The sequence below is a fragment of the Solanum stenotomum genome, chromosome 6 (assembly GCF_019186545.1).
Source record: "Solanum stenotomum isolate F172 chromosome 6, ASM1918654v1, whole genome shotgun sequence".
NCBI classification, from domain to species: Eukaryota; Viridiplantae; Streptophyta; class Magnoliopsida; order Solanales; family Solanaceae; genus Solanum; species Solanum stenotomum.
In genome coordinates, this window is record NC_064287.1 from 48,078,808 (window position 1) to 48,095,792 (window position 16,985).

General features: G+C 32.2%; 3 protein-coding genes across 3 annotated transcripts; 2 read left to right on the forward strand and 1 right to left on the reverse strand.

Annotated features, from left to right (window-relative positions):
- Positions 1-204: 204 nt before the first annotated feature.
- On the forward strand, positions 205-2,995 carry LOC125868363 (pectate lyase-like). The gene is made up of 4 exons (XM_049549020.1): positions 205-516; positions 883-1,588; positions 1,691-1,933; positions 2,375-2,995. Exons 1-4 carry the CDS (start codon positions 311-313, stop codon positions 2,597-2,599), a joined length of 1,380 nt encoding a protein of 459 aa, XP_049404977.1. The 5' UTR covers positions 205-310; the 3' UTR covers positions 2,600-2,995.
- A 264-nt stretch (positions 2,996-3,259) lies between these two features.
- LOC125869065 (uncharacterized) lies at positions 3,260-8,375 on the reverse strand. Its single transcript, XM_049549627.1, has 8 exons — positions 8,107-8,375; positions 7,333-7,388; positions 5,447-5,609; positions 5,239-5,327; positions 4,764-4,896; positions 4,458-4,550; positions 4,227-4,329; positions 3,260-3,760 (listed from the first exon to the last, which is right to left on the reverse strand). The coding sequence occupies exons 1-8, from the start codon at positions 8,275-8,277 to the stop codon at positions 3,393-3,395; spliced, it is 1,176 nt and encodes a 391-aa protein (XP_049405584.1). The 5' UTR covers positions 8,278-8,375; the 3' UTR covers positions 3,260-3,392.
- Positions 8,376-9,667: 1,292 nt separating this feature from the next.
- Positions 9,668-13,059, forward strand: LOC125868298 (single-stranded DNA-binding protein WHY1, chloroplastic). Its single transcript, XM_049548939.1, has 7 exons — positions 9,668-10,050; positions 10,681-10,778; positions 10,886-10,978; positions 11,231-11,325; positions 11,574-11,647; positions 11,748-11,836; positions 12,563-13,059. The coding sequence occupies exons 1-7, from the start codon at positions 9,807-9,809 to the stop codon at positions 12,680-12,682; spliced, it is 813 nt and encodes a 270-aa protein (XP_049404896.1). The 5' UTR covers positions 9,668-9,806; the 3' UTR covers positions 12,683-13,059.
- The last annotated feature ends 3,926 nt before the right edge of the window (positions 13,060-16,985 follow it).

Genomic DNA, 16,985 nt, shown 5'->3' on the forward strand with positions numbered 1-16,985 from the left:
TATTAACATCCTTTGACTTGTTTTTTTTTTTTTTCAAAATAATAATTCAAAAGTTAGTTAGTAAAAACAGTCAATTACAACCTCAAATTATTATTTGGACATCCTTTTTTCCCGCAAAAATTAGTGTTATATATGTGTTTATTTAGTATCATTTTATTCCCAAGCTCTGGGAATTCACCTGCAGTTAATAAAATAAAAACTACCAAATCTTGGGATTTCCCCCCAAGGCTGCAGGTGGTAGCAGAAAAAAAGACAAACAAAAACCAAAAAAGAAAAAAAAAATTTAAAAATATTTCTGCTACCAAAAATAATGGCCTCTATTAGTTTTAATAATTCAGTTATTTTTCTGTTTTCCCTTTTATGTTTTGCTTCTATAATCCCAAAATTATATGCCAATATTGCTGATTTTGATCCTTATTTGGAAAAAAGAGCTGAAGAAGCACTCCAATCTTCTCTTGCTGCTTATAATGAAAATCCTGAGGCAGTCACTCAAATTTTTAACAAAGAAGTTGGAGAGTAAGTGCTTTTAAAATATCGATCTGACATTTCAAATCATGTATATATGTATCTTTTTCAAGACACGAGGTTAGAATATTGTAAAGAAATGAATCTTGTGTCTAATCAATCCCTGATAAGGAGAGGATTGTCAATATCATAATACATAAAGTATACATTCCGATTATGTAGGGACATTTTGAATTATTGAATAGAGTATTCACTCTACCCTTCCGAAACCCCACTTGTGGGATGTATGCTGAATAGAGCGTTCACTCTACCCTTCCCAGACCCCACTTGTGGGATGTATGTTGAATAGAGCGTTCACTCTGCATAGATTGTCAAAAGATCCTATTTTTAACATGAGTTATTGTGTAAATGTTGCAGAACAATTCTCAATGGCACAAGGAGGCATTTGAAGGAAGAAGATAAAGAGGACAAGAATGAGAAGGTTGAAAAGGATGATAAGGAAGGTGATGAAAAAAGTGTTGATGGTTGCAAGGCATACAATCCAATTGACAAATGTTGGAGATGTGACAAAAACTGGGCTAATAACAGGAAGGCACTAGCAGATTGTGCTAGGGGATTTGGTCATGGTACAACTGGTGGTAAAGATGGTAAATTCTATGTTGTAACCGATCCATCGGATAACAACGTGGAGGAACCTGTTCCTGGGACCCTACGTCACGCTGTCATCCAAGAGGAGCCATTGTGGATCATCTTCGAGAAGTCGATGATTATCAAGTTGAAACAAGAACTTATGATCAACAATGATAAGACAATTGATGGCAGAGGAGTCTCTGTTCATGTTGCATATGGAGCTGGACTTACCTTACAATTTGTGCACAATGTTATTGTCCACAACATTAGAGTTCATCACATCCTTTCTAAGGATGGTGGTATGATTAGAGATTCTGTCAAACATATTGGTCTTAGGACAGTGAGTGATGGTGATGCTATTTCCCTTTTCGGTGCTAACCGTATCTGGATAGATCATTGTACTTTAACCAAGGGTGCTGATGGACTCGTCGATGCTATCATGGCTTCCACTGCTATCACCATTTCTAACTGCAAATTCAACCATCACAACGACGTAAGTTTTTCTCATCTCAACATTTTCAGCTATGTTCATAAGCCAGACCTCAATAGGGAGTTGTCAATGTGTTTAAGCTAATAACAACAAATGACTATTCAGGTTATGCTTTTGGGAGCAAACGATGCCTTCCCTCAAGATAAAATCATGCAAGTTACAGTTGCATTCAATAGGTTTGGAAAGGGATGTATCCAGAGGATGCCAAGGTGCAGGTGGGGTTTCTTCCATGTTGTCAACAACGACTACGCCAAATGGGAAATGTATGCTATTGGTGGTACAGCTAACCCCACCATCATTAGCCAGGGTAACCGTTTCAAGGCTGCCGACAATCCCAACACTAAAGAGGTATATCTACTTAACATTCCAATCACATTTTCTTTTATAAAAGTAGTGTCCGTGAGGTCAGCTTGCACCCACCTCGACTATTTCACCAACTACCTACTACCTCCAATCAACACATATATCAGATAGTATATATATGTCTACCAAGGCTTAAGCATATATGACGAGATCACTTAACATTCTTATTTCAATCACATTTTCTTTCATAGAAGTGGCGTCCGTGGGTCAACTTGCACCCACCTAGACTATTTCACCAAATACCTGTTACCTCCAATCAGCACAGATACCACATATATGTGACGAGATCACCTAACTTTCTTGTTCAATCACAGTTCTTGATATGTTATATTAGATTGTAGCATAAGGCCAACATAAACACACTTAAAACATCATTCTCGCCTTATTGCATTGTCAATTACTAACATAAAGTATGCTAAAATGAAGGTGACAAACCGGAATGGCGCCCCAGAAGCTTTGTGGAGAAACTGGCAATGGAGATCCGAGGGTGATTTGTTCAAGAACGGAGCCTTCTTTAGGGAGTCTGGACCAGAAATCAAGAGCACTCCATTCACAGAACATACCACAATCCAGTTTGAGCCTGCTAAATTTGTAGGCAGACTCACTCGCAAGGCTGGTGTAATCCAGTGCAAGATCGGAAAAGCATGCTAGGCAATTTATATGTACATGATAATAACAATTATAATACATAAAACATATTGTACATTTCATTTTTGGGGTTGACATGGAGCCGAACATTTTTTTTGGGGGTTTTTTTACGGTAAGAGAAGAAGAAAATGGCTAAGACATCTATCTGTTTTCTCTGTTTTTTTCGACTTTTGCTTTATTTCTTCTTCCTGGCTGGTTTACTCTATAGAGGAAACAGTGAGGAGGGGGAAGAAAAGGAAAAAAGTGGGTTCTCAAGAGCTCAAGTTTATTTTTTTGTAACAGAAGTTTTGATTTATGATTTCTAATAAATGTAAATTTCCCTCTTTGAATTTCAATATAGGCTACATGTCTCCCCAAGAGTGAAATTAATTGTAATACAACCTATTCTATTACTTAGTACTCCCTCCATTTCAATTTGTTTATCTTTGACTTAGCACCGAGTTCATGAAAGTAAAGAAGTCTTTTGAATCATCTAAAGATACTTAGAATGTAACAAAATGCTCATTAATCTAATGGTCTTAAACATAGACACAGATTGAAACGGAGGGAGTACATGTTTTCATGCAACAAATACTCATGATATTTGTAACAGTTTTATATTCAAGATAGATTTTTCCATAACCTTAGAGCAAATTGATCCAAAGTTTTCAATCGAACAAACAGTTAAAACGAAGAAATATCAGAATTGAATGGGAGATCGATCACATGTACAAGCACAGAAGAAGAAAAACCAGAATATTGGATTAAACGAGATATGTGAACAAAGTCGAAACATCAGGGATTTCCTTACAAAGAACTATCTGCTTTTGGAGTTGTTTTTATGAAGACATGTCCTGGCATTGTGTCCTTTTCCTAAGCACACGCTGCAGCTATAAGTTCTCTTTACTCGGGTCTTGATTGTTGCAACAACTTTAGTGTCGAATTCATTCTTTTGGTGGCATGTCCTTCTATTATGTCCACTTCTTTGACACTTGCTGCAATGATGATTAACCTTAACTGTCTTTTTCGGTACAATTAAGCTCAACTTTAAGCAGGTTCTTCTGTTATGACCCTTTGTTCCACATAATCCACATCTATAATGTCTATCCATATTGTCTCGAATTTCTGGACAGTAGTTACTCCTATGCCCTTCCTGTCCACAATGTCTACAGTAAAATTTCACCCCTGCAATTAGAAAATGACAGTAAGATGTTGCGCCAGAATATCAAGAATTATGTGCAGCAAGCCAAATGGTGAACTCAACTTATTGTGACTAGTAAATGAAAGGAAACAAGAGTAAAATCTTTCCATTGTTTTTTTCTCTCTTTTTCTCTATACCTTCTCGTTTTACGTGCTGTATATAGACAAGCATAGAGACCATGATGTAGCTCACGAAGAACGTAATCTAGCTTGCACGTATAGTTTGTTGTGTTGTACATTTGTGCTAATGATGCTAGTCAGGTAGCCCAATTGTATGGAGTCATTATAAAATGGTATACACCAATCATTTTCTTTAGAGTGACAGTTCAAGATCCTTAAAGAAGCATTCAAGGAGTGGCACTTGACATTTTCGTTACAGCTATGATATATCCAAAGAAGAAAGCAAAAACATCATTAATTTAAGTGTGACATGAACAAAAACTTTATAGACCTTTCATGGATATGCTTCTCTTGCGGCGGTTATCTGGATTGCGGAAGTAACTTTTCATGGATTCTGAGGCACGTTTCCTAGCGGCAGGTGTCCCCTTTGCTTTCTGCATAACAAGTATCATGGCAAGAAGGTGAATGCAATATGAGCTTATGGATTAGAGCGATGCATATCAAGCTATAGTTACACATAGCTAGAGGTCAATCATTCAGATATGAAGTTAACAAGTCCAACCTTAATAGCAGCTACTCTTTGTGCATGAAGCATCGGATCACCATGGATAATCTTCATCCTTTTACTAAATAATCCAGTCTTGGCATTTAGGCTCTGCAATCATCCAACTAAACAAAAAAGATTATATTCAAGAAATGGCAAATCGGTAAAAAAGTTTAACATTTCGCATGAGGAACCAAAGATCATCCAAATAAAAGGTTCACGACATTGTCCAAGCAATCGTGGTAAAATAGAAACATCAAAACAAGAAAACCAAGTGACTAAACTTTGATCGAAGAGGGTGCTAACAGAAAAATGAATACTAACTTTTAGTGATCTGCTGATCTTCAAATTGACTTCTGTGTTGGGAGATTGATAGACACGCTTGGTTTTTCTTTTCGCGTCAAGCTTTATGTCTAAGTCGTCCACTTCATCGTCTTCCTTTACTTTTAAAGGGGAACTGAAAAGGATCATGTAGATTTTTTATATAGCAAAATTAACTAAATTTGCAGAGAACCATTGCTTCTATACTATAAATAGAAAGAAAGGATGATTATAACACAAGATGTATAGTGCAGAATATAAAACAAAGGTTACTTTAACTCCTTCAACTACATAAAACCAAATGCCATACTTAAGCCAAATGTGGCGATGTGAACATGTTGGTATATATTGAGAGTAGCACAATGACGAAAACTTGATTATCGAGCAAAAGTACATGCCGGATGTAATAATATTACAACGAGAACACATGGCTTTGGCAAACTGGAATCTAACTGAAACTTGAGGCGGGAAAAATTACCTTGATCGAGCTTTCTCCCAAGGCCGTTCATCGATAGATTCTTCCCAAATGACACAATCACCACCACACTGATGACAAGTTATCATACCCTGCCGTACATGAAAACTTATACTAAGGACATAACTCTTATACGATACTCCAACTTACATATCAAGTGTATATACAGGTAATTTAGAGCTCAATAAACATGATCTACAAAAGAAGTTACCTTTCCATTACACAACGAACAATCTAAGTTGGATCTCTCTATTCCACATTCAGTACATGGAGTGTAGCCTCTTCCTCTGCAGCTTGGACAAGGCAATTCTCTTATATACTGGCCATTTGGGCCAAACCATGATCTCGGACTCGATGCACTAGATATGGCCTTCCTGGAAAATGATAAAAATACAGATCAAAGATGGATAGTTAACTTGCTCAGGAGATAATTACGAGTAAATACACGAAAGGGGGATTCTTATCATGAGGATGGGGTATATAGTTTGTTCTTCAATTATCAAAATATCCAGTCTATGTAGTTTTCCCTGTCTTATTAGCAAGAGAAGAACAAAAAGTATTGTTGTTTCAAGGAGCAAACTTCAACACTCTAAATTAAATTTCCGCATTCAAAAAAAAAGGAAGGTGATCATAATTCAGCACACGAATTACCATTAGTTAGGAAAAATTACAGAAATATAACAATATAGATTTAAGGAAAATACAACAACAACAATAACATGCCTAGTGTAATCCCACAAGTGGCGTTTGGGGAGGGTAGCATGTACACAAACCTACCTTGGGAGGTAGAGAGGTTGTTTTCAATAGACCCTCGGCTCAAGAAAAGGCATATCAAAGAAAATCGAAAAAGAAATAACGGAAGTGAAGAAATCATGGCAAAGCATTCAAGATAAAAAAGGAACAGTAACTACAACAAAATAGTGTGATAATCAAAGTACAAGAGACAATAGACAGTAACAAAAATCAAAGGACAAGAAACTATAGGAGAAATACTACGACTACCAGTATAGATTTAAGGAAACTATATTACAACTAGGGGTGTACATAACCGGGTTGGTTCGGGTTTTTCAAATATTAAACCAAACCGTTTGTGTAAAAAAATTTAAATTTATAAACCAAACCCAACTAATAAAATTCGGATTTTTTCGGGTTTTTCAACCTCGAGTTGGTTCGGATTTTTCAAATACCAAACCAAACCACTGTGTCGAATTTATAAATTTATAAATCAAACCAAACTAATAAACCTTGGATTTTTTCAGATTTTTGGATTTTTTCGTAAACGTTGCATACAAACATATAATTAACTTGTGCTCCAAATATTTCTTTAGTCCAACCAAAATACAATTATCTAAGGTATTTCTTAAGAAAATAACACAAAATATGAGATGAGTACTGATGACACTAAAATATTTAATAAAAAATAATAATGAAATCATCATATCAAATAAATATTGCAAAGTCATAATGAAAATGATCATAATTTAAAAGTACTAAATCATGCTAAAATAAGTTTAATAAGTATTAGTTACATTACTAAATATTTAAGGAAAATTAAAATTAGATTATGTATTTTAATTGTCTAAACCAATGTAAAACTAAAGAACAAATATTCAATATTATTGTCATTCTTAGTGTTGAATTGATTTTCTTTTTGCATTAGTATTAATTTGATTTTTAAGTTTTATTATAATTATCAACATCTATGAACTATAATCTTTATTGGACCATTCCGAATTCTAAGTTTTAAACTTGAAATAATATATTAAAATTACATATATAATATCGGGTTGGTTTGGTCTTGGGTTGGTTTTTTTTAGTTAAAACCAAACCAACCCAAATATAGCAGGTTTTTTTTTCCAATACCAAACCAAGTCAAACCAAACCACTAGTCGGGTTTTTTTTTCGATTTGACTCGGTTTGCGGTTTGGTTCGGTTTTGTACACCTCTAATTACAACAATAAGAAAGAAAACATAAGGTCATTAACAAACTCTAAAAACTTAACAGAGAACACAAATAGAAACTCTACTGCAACAACATAATATAGCCCATGATTTAATACAAGCAATTAAACAGAAACAAAAGAACAAAGCTAAAACCTTGGCTGTAAATCAGCAGCAAGTCCAAAAAGCTCCTCTGAAGGGTCATACATAGCCTATCAATACAAGAAGTTAAATGTAAGCCCTCTTATGAGAATGTGTTCCAAGAAATAACAGGTTAATATCACTTAGGTCATTTAACTATATACTATAATGTTAAAGTCACAAATGCCATTAAAATAATTTAATTTTATTCAATATAACAGTTAAACTTTACTGCTAACACTAAGGGGGTCGTGTCTGGTAACTGGTTAGAATTATGCAACTATTAGTAATGCAAGTATTAGTTATACTAACATTAGTTATACAAGTTTCTAAATTACAAAACATAATAATTTTATACATAAATAACTATCTACCAAACATTGTATAACTTATGTAAATATTAATACATAAATAAGTTACCTCTTTACTAGCTATCAAATAAGCCCCTAACAACAACAACAATATATATATATATACCCGCTGTAATTCCACTGGTGGTATCTGGAAAGGATAGAATGTACGCTAACCTTATCTGAGGTAGAAAAGTTATTTCCGACTAACACTAAAGTCACAACTAAAATTTGTTGAACTTAACTCACTATTCAATGAACATTAGTCACAATTAAGTAAAGTTACTAAAGTTTACTCACTACACATTAGTGATTTATACTGACACTAAGTAAAGTTACAATCTTGTAGCTATAATGTCATCCTTTTTAGTGTGACAAAAAATAATTTTGTGACTTTAATTTAAAAAAAGAAGAAAAAAAGGGGAAAAAATCTCAATACCTGATTTTGTTTGATGGGTGATACAGAACCATCATTATTAGTGAAAGAAGGTAAAATGGGTAAATAAAAGAAGCTAAGCTTAGTTTTTGAAGGTGGTAATATCCAATAATGCAAATTCTTGTTACAATATCTCCATTGAGGCAACATTGATGACCATATTGTTGTTGACATTGTACATAGGATTTTCTTGAAATTGAAAGAGCAAAGGAGTAACTTAAAATGGAGATTTTTTTTTTTGATGTTTTTTAAGGAGTTATGTGGATGAAGAGAAGACAGCAAAATTTTATTGTTTTATCCTATGCTTTTGGTCTCATTTTTTTTATTTTTTGTGTGTGGATAATGTGGGAAAATTACAAAAATGGTCCTTTATATTTGAGATTGGTTCAAAGTAGTCTATTAAGTATATTTTTATGTACTTCTGATCCTCTAAATTTGCTTAAGTGACCTTTTTTGGTCTCGATCAAATATTTAATAAACTCTGATGGTTGATTTAGTGATCTCAAATATTTAATAAACAGGATTTAACATGAACTCACGTTTAGTGGTGCAATTTTTGTGATTTATGATTATTTTTTGTGCAACTTTAATTTGAGGTGAAGTTTGAAACTTCGAATATATCTATTGTTAATGTTATATTGTAGTCTTTTTTGAAATGGTTTGTGAAATTGTTAAATTTAGCAACTGAAATTTGTTAAATATTTTGATGGAAGTGAGTTTGAGACTCGACTTTCAATTTCATGATGGATTTTTTGATCGGGTGGTGGTGGATTGTATTTTGACTTCATATGTAATGCAAATAAATAATAATGTGAAATAATTCTTGCAAGTCAATTATTAAAGCACTCGAGTTCTACATGTAACATTAAATTTTAAAATACAGTATCATTTACTCATAAAAATATGATAGATATGTATCGATCCGTATTTTACTCTATTTATTTTTATCTATATATGTGAATGTAATTATTACCTATTTTATGTTGACATCTATTCAACTCATTTATATTTAACCAATTCGTCCATTTATCAATGTTGATCACATGATTTAGATAAACTTCACTACGTATTTTTGAACAATGCATTTTTCATGAAAAATATTTTCTTTCCCAACAAACACATCTAAATTATTTGTTATATAAGTAAGGGAAAAAAGACAAATATACCCCCGAACTATCGTAAATGGTATGTAGATACCCTCCGTCATATTTTGAGGACATTTGTGCCCCTGCCGTTCAAAAACTAGAGCATATATGCCCTTCACTCTAACGAAAGACTAAATAGGGACACATGACACGATTTTATCCATCGAACTGATATTTAATAAATGTCGGGTCAATGAATAAGATTATGCCACGTGTATATCCGTTAGTATAAAGGGTATATATGCTCTATGTTTTAGACAGCAGAAACATCAATGTCCCAAAAGTATGACGGAAAATATCTGCATACCATTTACGATAGTTCAAGGTATATTTATCCTTTTTCCTGTAAGTAAATCCAATTGGAAGTTTAATTTAGTTTCATTTCTATTAACACACTTCTCCTCAAAGTGTCTGTTTAAACACTAGGGGTATCCAATAGAAAACTCTTGAGAGCTTGCTCCAAGAAGAAGCCTTTCCAAATTCCATTCTTGGTTCAGCAAAATTCTTGTAAAAAGATTGAATCTTTGTTACCCCTTTTGCCAAAAATCTCTTGAAGCCATGTCCAATTTCTCTCTTTCTCCTTCACCTACTTCAGGTTTTAGCCTTAACCTCCAAAACCCTACTAAAACCTCTTATCTCTCTTTTTCCTCTTCCATTAATACCATTTTTGCTCCTTTAAGTTCCAACACACCGAAAAGCTTTTCTGGTTTGACCCACAAAGCAGCTTTGCCTAGAAATCTTTCTTTAACATGTCGCCATTCTGATTATTTTGAACCCCAACAGCAGCAACAACAGCCACATGGTAAACTCTGTTAAGTTTTGCATATTCTTAGTATTTCCCATTTTATCTTCCTATTTATATAAGCAAAAAACTGTAGCTATTACTGTGGATTGGTTTTGGGTGCTAGAGGTTTAAATGGCTTTTCCTGCAATGTGAAGTGGTGTTGCTAATTTTTCCCTAATTGCTTCATATGTTCAACTCAAAATAGTGAATTTTTGTTTGATTTACTGTGGTTTGTAATGGGTGCAGACTGACTGCAATCTATTTATATGTATAATTTTATCGGTCATATGTATACATAATCCAAATGGAAAACAGTAGCTCTGGTTGAACCCACTGTGAAATGTGAATGGTTTGATATGCTCTGCCTGTAAGGTCTTGTGGATGTGTTTTTATGAAGTGTTTGTAATGGAAAAGGAAAAGGAGTACTTTTTAGTTTCTCAATACTAGTCATCATCAACAAATAAAAATTGAAATTTTTTTGTCTCCCTGCTACCTTGTGTTTTTGTCTTTCTAGTTTCTAGTATATTGTTCTTAGAACACAAATAAGAACAGTCTTGGTATATTTGATCTAAATAATTGCTTTGTCTGGTCAATTTTGTTATTTTCATTTCATGTTGTGGTAGAACTAAAAATGTCCTTGGTTTTTAGGGGCATCTACACCTAAGGTTTTTGTTGGATACTCAATATACAAAGGGAAGGCAGCTCTCACTGTGGAGCCTCGGTCGCCAGAGTTCTCACCTTTAGATGTATGCTTCCTCATGTGTGTTGGTTGTTGCTCTTCTGTTTAATCTGTATTAGTCATTGAGGAAATTGTAATTTAATGCTGCTTTGGCGGTTCTAAATTATGGAGCAGTCAGGGGCCTTCAAGCTGTCAAAAGAGGGTATGGTGATGCTTCAATTTGCACCTGCTGCTGGTGTTCGACAATATGATTGGAGTAGAAAACAGGTAATCATTACCTTAATTTCTCTCTTTGACCCACTGCTGAATACATTTTCTATGTGCTTCTCTTATCCATGAATTGCGGTGAGAATAAGCTTTGTTAAAATAAATTAGATAGTAGACATGTAGTAGTTTTGTGGTAGGTGTGCACTTGACACTTTTAGCTAACACAGTGTGTGTGCCATGTAATCAGGCCATGATTTCTGCTCTCCTTATGTTGATTTTGAAGTGCCTTTCTCAGTATTTGCGTGTTTTCAGGTCTTCTCACTGTCAGTGACTGAAATTGGATCTATTATCAGCCTTGGGGCAAAAGATTCATGTGAGTTTTTCCATGATCCAAACAAAGGAAGAAGGTAAACCTACATCATTTTGCGTGGTCATAAAACCTAGTACCCACTGTTTGGCAATTAGCTCCAGTTACCATCTATAGACCGTCCTGGTTATATTTGTTGATCTTAATGTATTTGTAGGCTAAACATACACTATTTTATTACCTTCTTTGAGATCAATATATTTAATTGATAGGATCCTATCAGTGGGGAATTAATATGTATTATCATCAGTTTAAGTTCTAAGAAGGCATTTTATGTGTGCTTTACAGTGATGAAGGTAGAGTCAGGAAAGTGTTGAAGGTTGAGCCACTTCCAGATGGTTCTGGCCACTTCTTTAATCTCAGTAATTACCTTCTTCCTTCACTCTATTACAGTGAAAATTGGACATTTATTTTTGAACTGTAGAACATGACTTGTTTGCCTTCCATCCTAAATGAATGCAGGTGTTCAGAACAAGCTTATTAATTTGGACGAGAACATTTACATTCCGGTTACAAAGGCAGAGTTTGCAGTTCTTGTCTCAGCATTCAATGTAAGCTGAAGCTGGTTTCTAGTTTTCTTTCTTGATGTATAGTCTTCGTTTGTTTTCTCACCCGTGTGTATACCATTAATGCTAAAGAGTGAATTTTGCCAAAGTTCGTGCGCACATATAACTAGCTGTTTATGCAGTGTATAGGTTCAGTTCCCTTAATATTCGTTCAAATTCCCTAATCAGGAGTAGACGTTAAGTTTAGACCATAAGTATTGATAGCCCCATAGTTTGATGTTGACATGGATGAGAAAGGATAAAGAAATGAGATCAGAGGCAACTTGTGAAAGCTTAACTTGGCTTTCCTAGTTGAGTCACTTAGAATCTTCCTATTTTAGGAAATTGCTTGCTTTTTTAGCCACCCCTGGACCTTGCCAGTGGCTAGAATCCATCGCAGTGCACCTTGTGCTTTGTTGTGAAAACCTTGAATTTGAGTCGACGAGGTTTCTCCTGTTACTTTCTTGCATTTTGAAACAAAAATATGCAGTGGAAGCTGAATCTTTTTTTTTAAAAGTGCCTCATGTTATACTACAAGTTAAATCATCTTAGAACGAAGCTACAAGGCGTCACGTATAAATCAGGCCATATAAATCTTTGCTAACAACAGTTCTTTGAGATTGTTGTTGGTGTTGTCATTTCACAGTGGTTCTTTCTGGTTGATGCTTATTCTCTTCTTGGTTTCTACTCAGTGTTACCTCTTCTAACATGTTTTCTGCTGAATTTATGCAGTTTGTTATGCCATACCTTTTAGGTTGGCACACTGCCGTAAATTCCTTCAAGCCTGAAGATACCAGTCGCTCAAACACTGCTAATCCAAGATCAGGTGCTGAACTTGAATGGAATCGATAGTTCTGGTGAAGCTACAAGCACATTGCCTGTACTACGATTGCAGGGGCAAGATGTTCCTTTAGCCCCTGGATCGACATTTTGTATGAACCATCATTCACTTGCACCCTCCAATGATTTGACAAGGAGTTCTAATCGGCGATAGTAGTATTAACTCTCTTCTTGTAATGCTGATTTGCTGTTAGTTGTGTTTATTATGTAGTCCACATTGCAGTAGAAACTCATTAACTGATTATCCTGATTTCTGTTGAATGTGAAATCAGTCTAGTTTTTGTGAATGTATTTGGCTCTTTTATTATCCTTTTATGTGCATATTGTTCACTTTGTTTCCCTTGTCAAGGCCATAACTTCAGTAAAAAAATATTATTGTTGCTTGGTAAGACATTATTTGTGTCTTGCGATTTATTTTTTTTGACATCGGAGATATTTTATTCACTCTCATTTTTAAACGCCCATATTTTTTTAGATGAAGAATATTTTTTTTTTCTCACTTCTCTTTTTTCAAGAATAAGTCAAAGATTAGTGCATATAGAAAGGTAGTATATTATTAATAAAAACGATTTCATATTCAGAGAGATTTTATTTCGATATGTTAGATTAATGATGAAATAGTACTTATCATTTTTTGTCATATCTTTTGTCATATGTAATAAACTTCTTTAAATCTCTATATTAAACCTCCAATAACAGAAAATATATATTATATTATACAATAATAATTGATGATGAAAGACACCAACTTTTTAACCTTGGGATGAAAGTCAAAAAATGAGAAAATGATTTGCATACTTCACGTTCTACAACTACTTTACATTATGAGCTCAATAATTATTTTTTAAAGTGAAAAATATATATATGTTTTCTTTTGTTTCCTTAGTCACGTCACTCAAACATTATCTCCAGTATTTTTATCTTAACTTATTTATTATTGTATTTCGTTACCTCTTTTAATTTATTTTAACTAAACCGAAAATCTACTGAAAATAACATTTCTATACGCACAAGATATAAAATCTGCATACACACCATCTCAGATTCCACTGCATATGTTATTGTATCACTCAAGCATCATGGTTTCTATTAGATGTAATTAAAAAAATTAGAAGTGTGATTTAGTTGAAATTAAAGATTAATTATACAAATAGCTTACTTGTAATACTACAATTAGTTGAAATATAGTGTAGGATCTACTAACTCATTGACCATCACACTTCAAGTCGTCATATGTTATAATTTTTATCTTTTTTCAATTAGGAAAAAGTTAGACTTTATAGTATAACGGATTAAAATTAATCATTTAGGTTTACTTGCCCACCTAAGTAAATAAAAATATGAAACAACTTTTACTTTTTTTTTTAATTAATAGTTGGATCCATGAGAACGAATAAGATGAGTGCAAATTGCTAATTAAAATTTAATTTTATATGTGCAAATTGTTATTGCAATTTACACCGACCCCTCAATTGATTTATTGATTAAAATCTTCATGAATCAAATTCTCTTTTTAAAACTAAAATTATACTCCCTTCACTTTTAGTCATGTTGCGTTTTTTAAAAGTCAATCTGATTAATTTTCAAATTTAAATTAAATTACATTAATTTGATATTTTAAACAAAAAATTTAGATATTCAAAAACTATACGAAAAGTATTATAAATTCCAATTTTTTGCATATCAATATGATGAAAAAATACATCGTCAAATATTAGTCAAAGTTATTATAGTTTGACTCTTAAAAAGGAAACTATGACAATTATAAGTGAACGGAGGTAGTATATAATTACACAGGTATATATATTTCAAAAAATATGTATATAATAATAAATCAAATAGAACTTCGAAGATTTAGGTTTCATGTTCGAGTCTTGTGTATAGAGTCAATCGCCTCTATTAAAGAGCGTTTTATTTCTTAATATGAGACTTTTTGGCATAAATCTGTAGCCTAAATGCATATATCGGACATCCTTTAAAGAATTTGAAATTTTAAAAAAATAACTTAAAAATTAATTCAGATATCAAACTTTTTACCTTTACTAATTGATGATTCCAAAAATAATACTAAATATATGAATTTTTCATGTTTAGTTGTTGGGTTATGAAGGTGATTAGGGGTCATGCGGAAGTTTACAATTGCATATCATATGGTTGATAAATCAGATAACAAAAACTTATACTAAAATCAAAATATTATTTTATGAATTTGGCCAACTGGCCTACATATTAAAAACTAATAAAAACATTAAAATATGTTAGGAGAAAATCTCTCCATAAACAAAATTCTCTAAACAACTACATTGTGGATGCTCTTGTGTTATGCTATTATGAGAATTGGGATCTTCAATTTATAGATCTCCAATTTTTTTCCATATTGAAAAGAATAAACCAAATATGGAAGAAAATTATATTTTTCTTTCATGAAAAGTAAAAATATTTATGGTAATGTTTTGTCTTTTCTTTTAGGAAAAAATAAACTCCAAATAAGGTAAGAAAATCAGGGCAAAACCCTAACATTTGTAACACTCTTTTAGTCATAATTAGTCGTGACTTACAATAAAAGTACACTAATATGTGCAAAGAACCTACGTAATAATATGCAATAAAAGTAGGGGATTAATATTTAATTGAAAAAAAAATCTTTGAATAAGATCTTAAATAAACATTCTTAGGTCTCAATAATATAATTAAGAAAAAGTCATGTTGATTAAATATAACAATATTTTTGTTTTACTAAATCAGCATCTGTTAACCCACTCTGATTAATATTAAACGCCCACTGATTTATTTAATTACTAATCCAAACAAATTCTACCTAATCTACGTATCTTAATGATTTTTTAGTCTCTCTTTGAATGATTGTTACATATTGTTCGTTATATATTACATTATATTTTATTAAATTATATGATATAGTAATATTTCTTTAATCCTAGTAATTAACATAACTATCTAAAGTATTTCTTAATTAAGAAAATAATACAACTATAAGTTATTTCTTTTTGCTAGCATTAATATTTATTTAGGTTAATAATATGAACCTATGAGCTATAAAACTTATTCGATCATTCAAAATTCTAAGTCCAAATTTGAAATAATACGTTACTCAGAAGATAAAATAACTATAAAAAGGTTTAACAAAATTCATGAATTACATAAAAAAATTATAAATTGATTAGGCTTGATTGACTTTTAAAAAAAATAAAAATCAAACCAAATCAATTATGATTGATTTATTTTTTTTACTAACATTCAATCAAATCAAACTAAATCAAAAGTCGATTTTTCTTTTCTAACTTAACTTGGATTATCAATTTGCTGCGATTTATCGATTTTCTTTGTACATTACTTAAAAGATGTGTAATTGTGTATAAATCAAACTTTTTTTTTAGTCAAAGTGTATAAATCAAACTACTAGTCTATTAAAGTATATATATATATCCAAATAATAACCTAATCTTAAAAGACAAGAGTCAAGAGATAAACATAAACAACATAAAGATAAACACAAACAATAAAGACCTAGTTTTTTCTTCTTCTTTTTTGACAAAATGTAGAATTTATCAACCTCGTATCATATATCAAGCACTACATTAGGTTAGAAATTATAACAAATATATTTTTAAAATATTAATTTTTTTGTTATGTGAAAGGTATAGAAGGGAGAAATTTATTTACTAAGTTTTCAACGACCTAGTTTTAGGACTTCGATTTTCATAATAGTCCATATGTCATGCACATACGTGGCATTTGAACCTTTTAAGAATATTTCAAATGCGCGATCTGAATTTTTAATCGGAACTTCAACGTGGTCAAAAACCAAAAAAATAGAAGAGAGAATCTTAATCTTCCAGCTAATGGTGTGTTTGGTTTTGGTATGAATAATTATGATAATAGTAGTAGTTTTTTTAGGAATTAATATTTTTTCATGATAAAGTCATTTTCTGAGATTTGATTATGTAAATGTTATGTAAGGAAAATATTTTCCACCAATAGGAAACAAATGACTAATCTCACTTGCACGAAAATTATTTTCTTTACGACTAATATTCTAACTTCTAATTCCATATTATTATTTGCTCCAAGTAGCACTCAACATTATTATTCAGATATTCAATACTCAAAAATTTTATCAAAATACTATTCGATTTGCTAATATATCCGAAAAATTATATTTACTAACCATATAGTATATGTTTATAAAGTCAAGAGTGACTCATCTGAGCTAAGAAATTCGAATTCTGCTATGTCAGTGCACAAAACAAGCACGTAACGACTATATAAATTTTTGATCTACCTATTATTGTTCAAG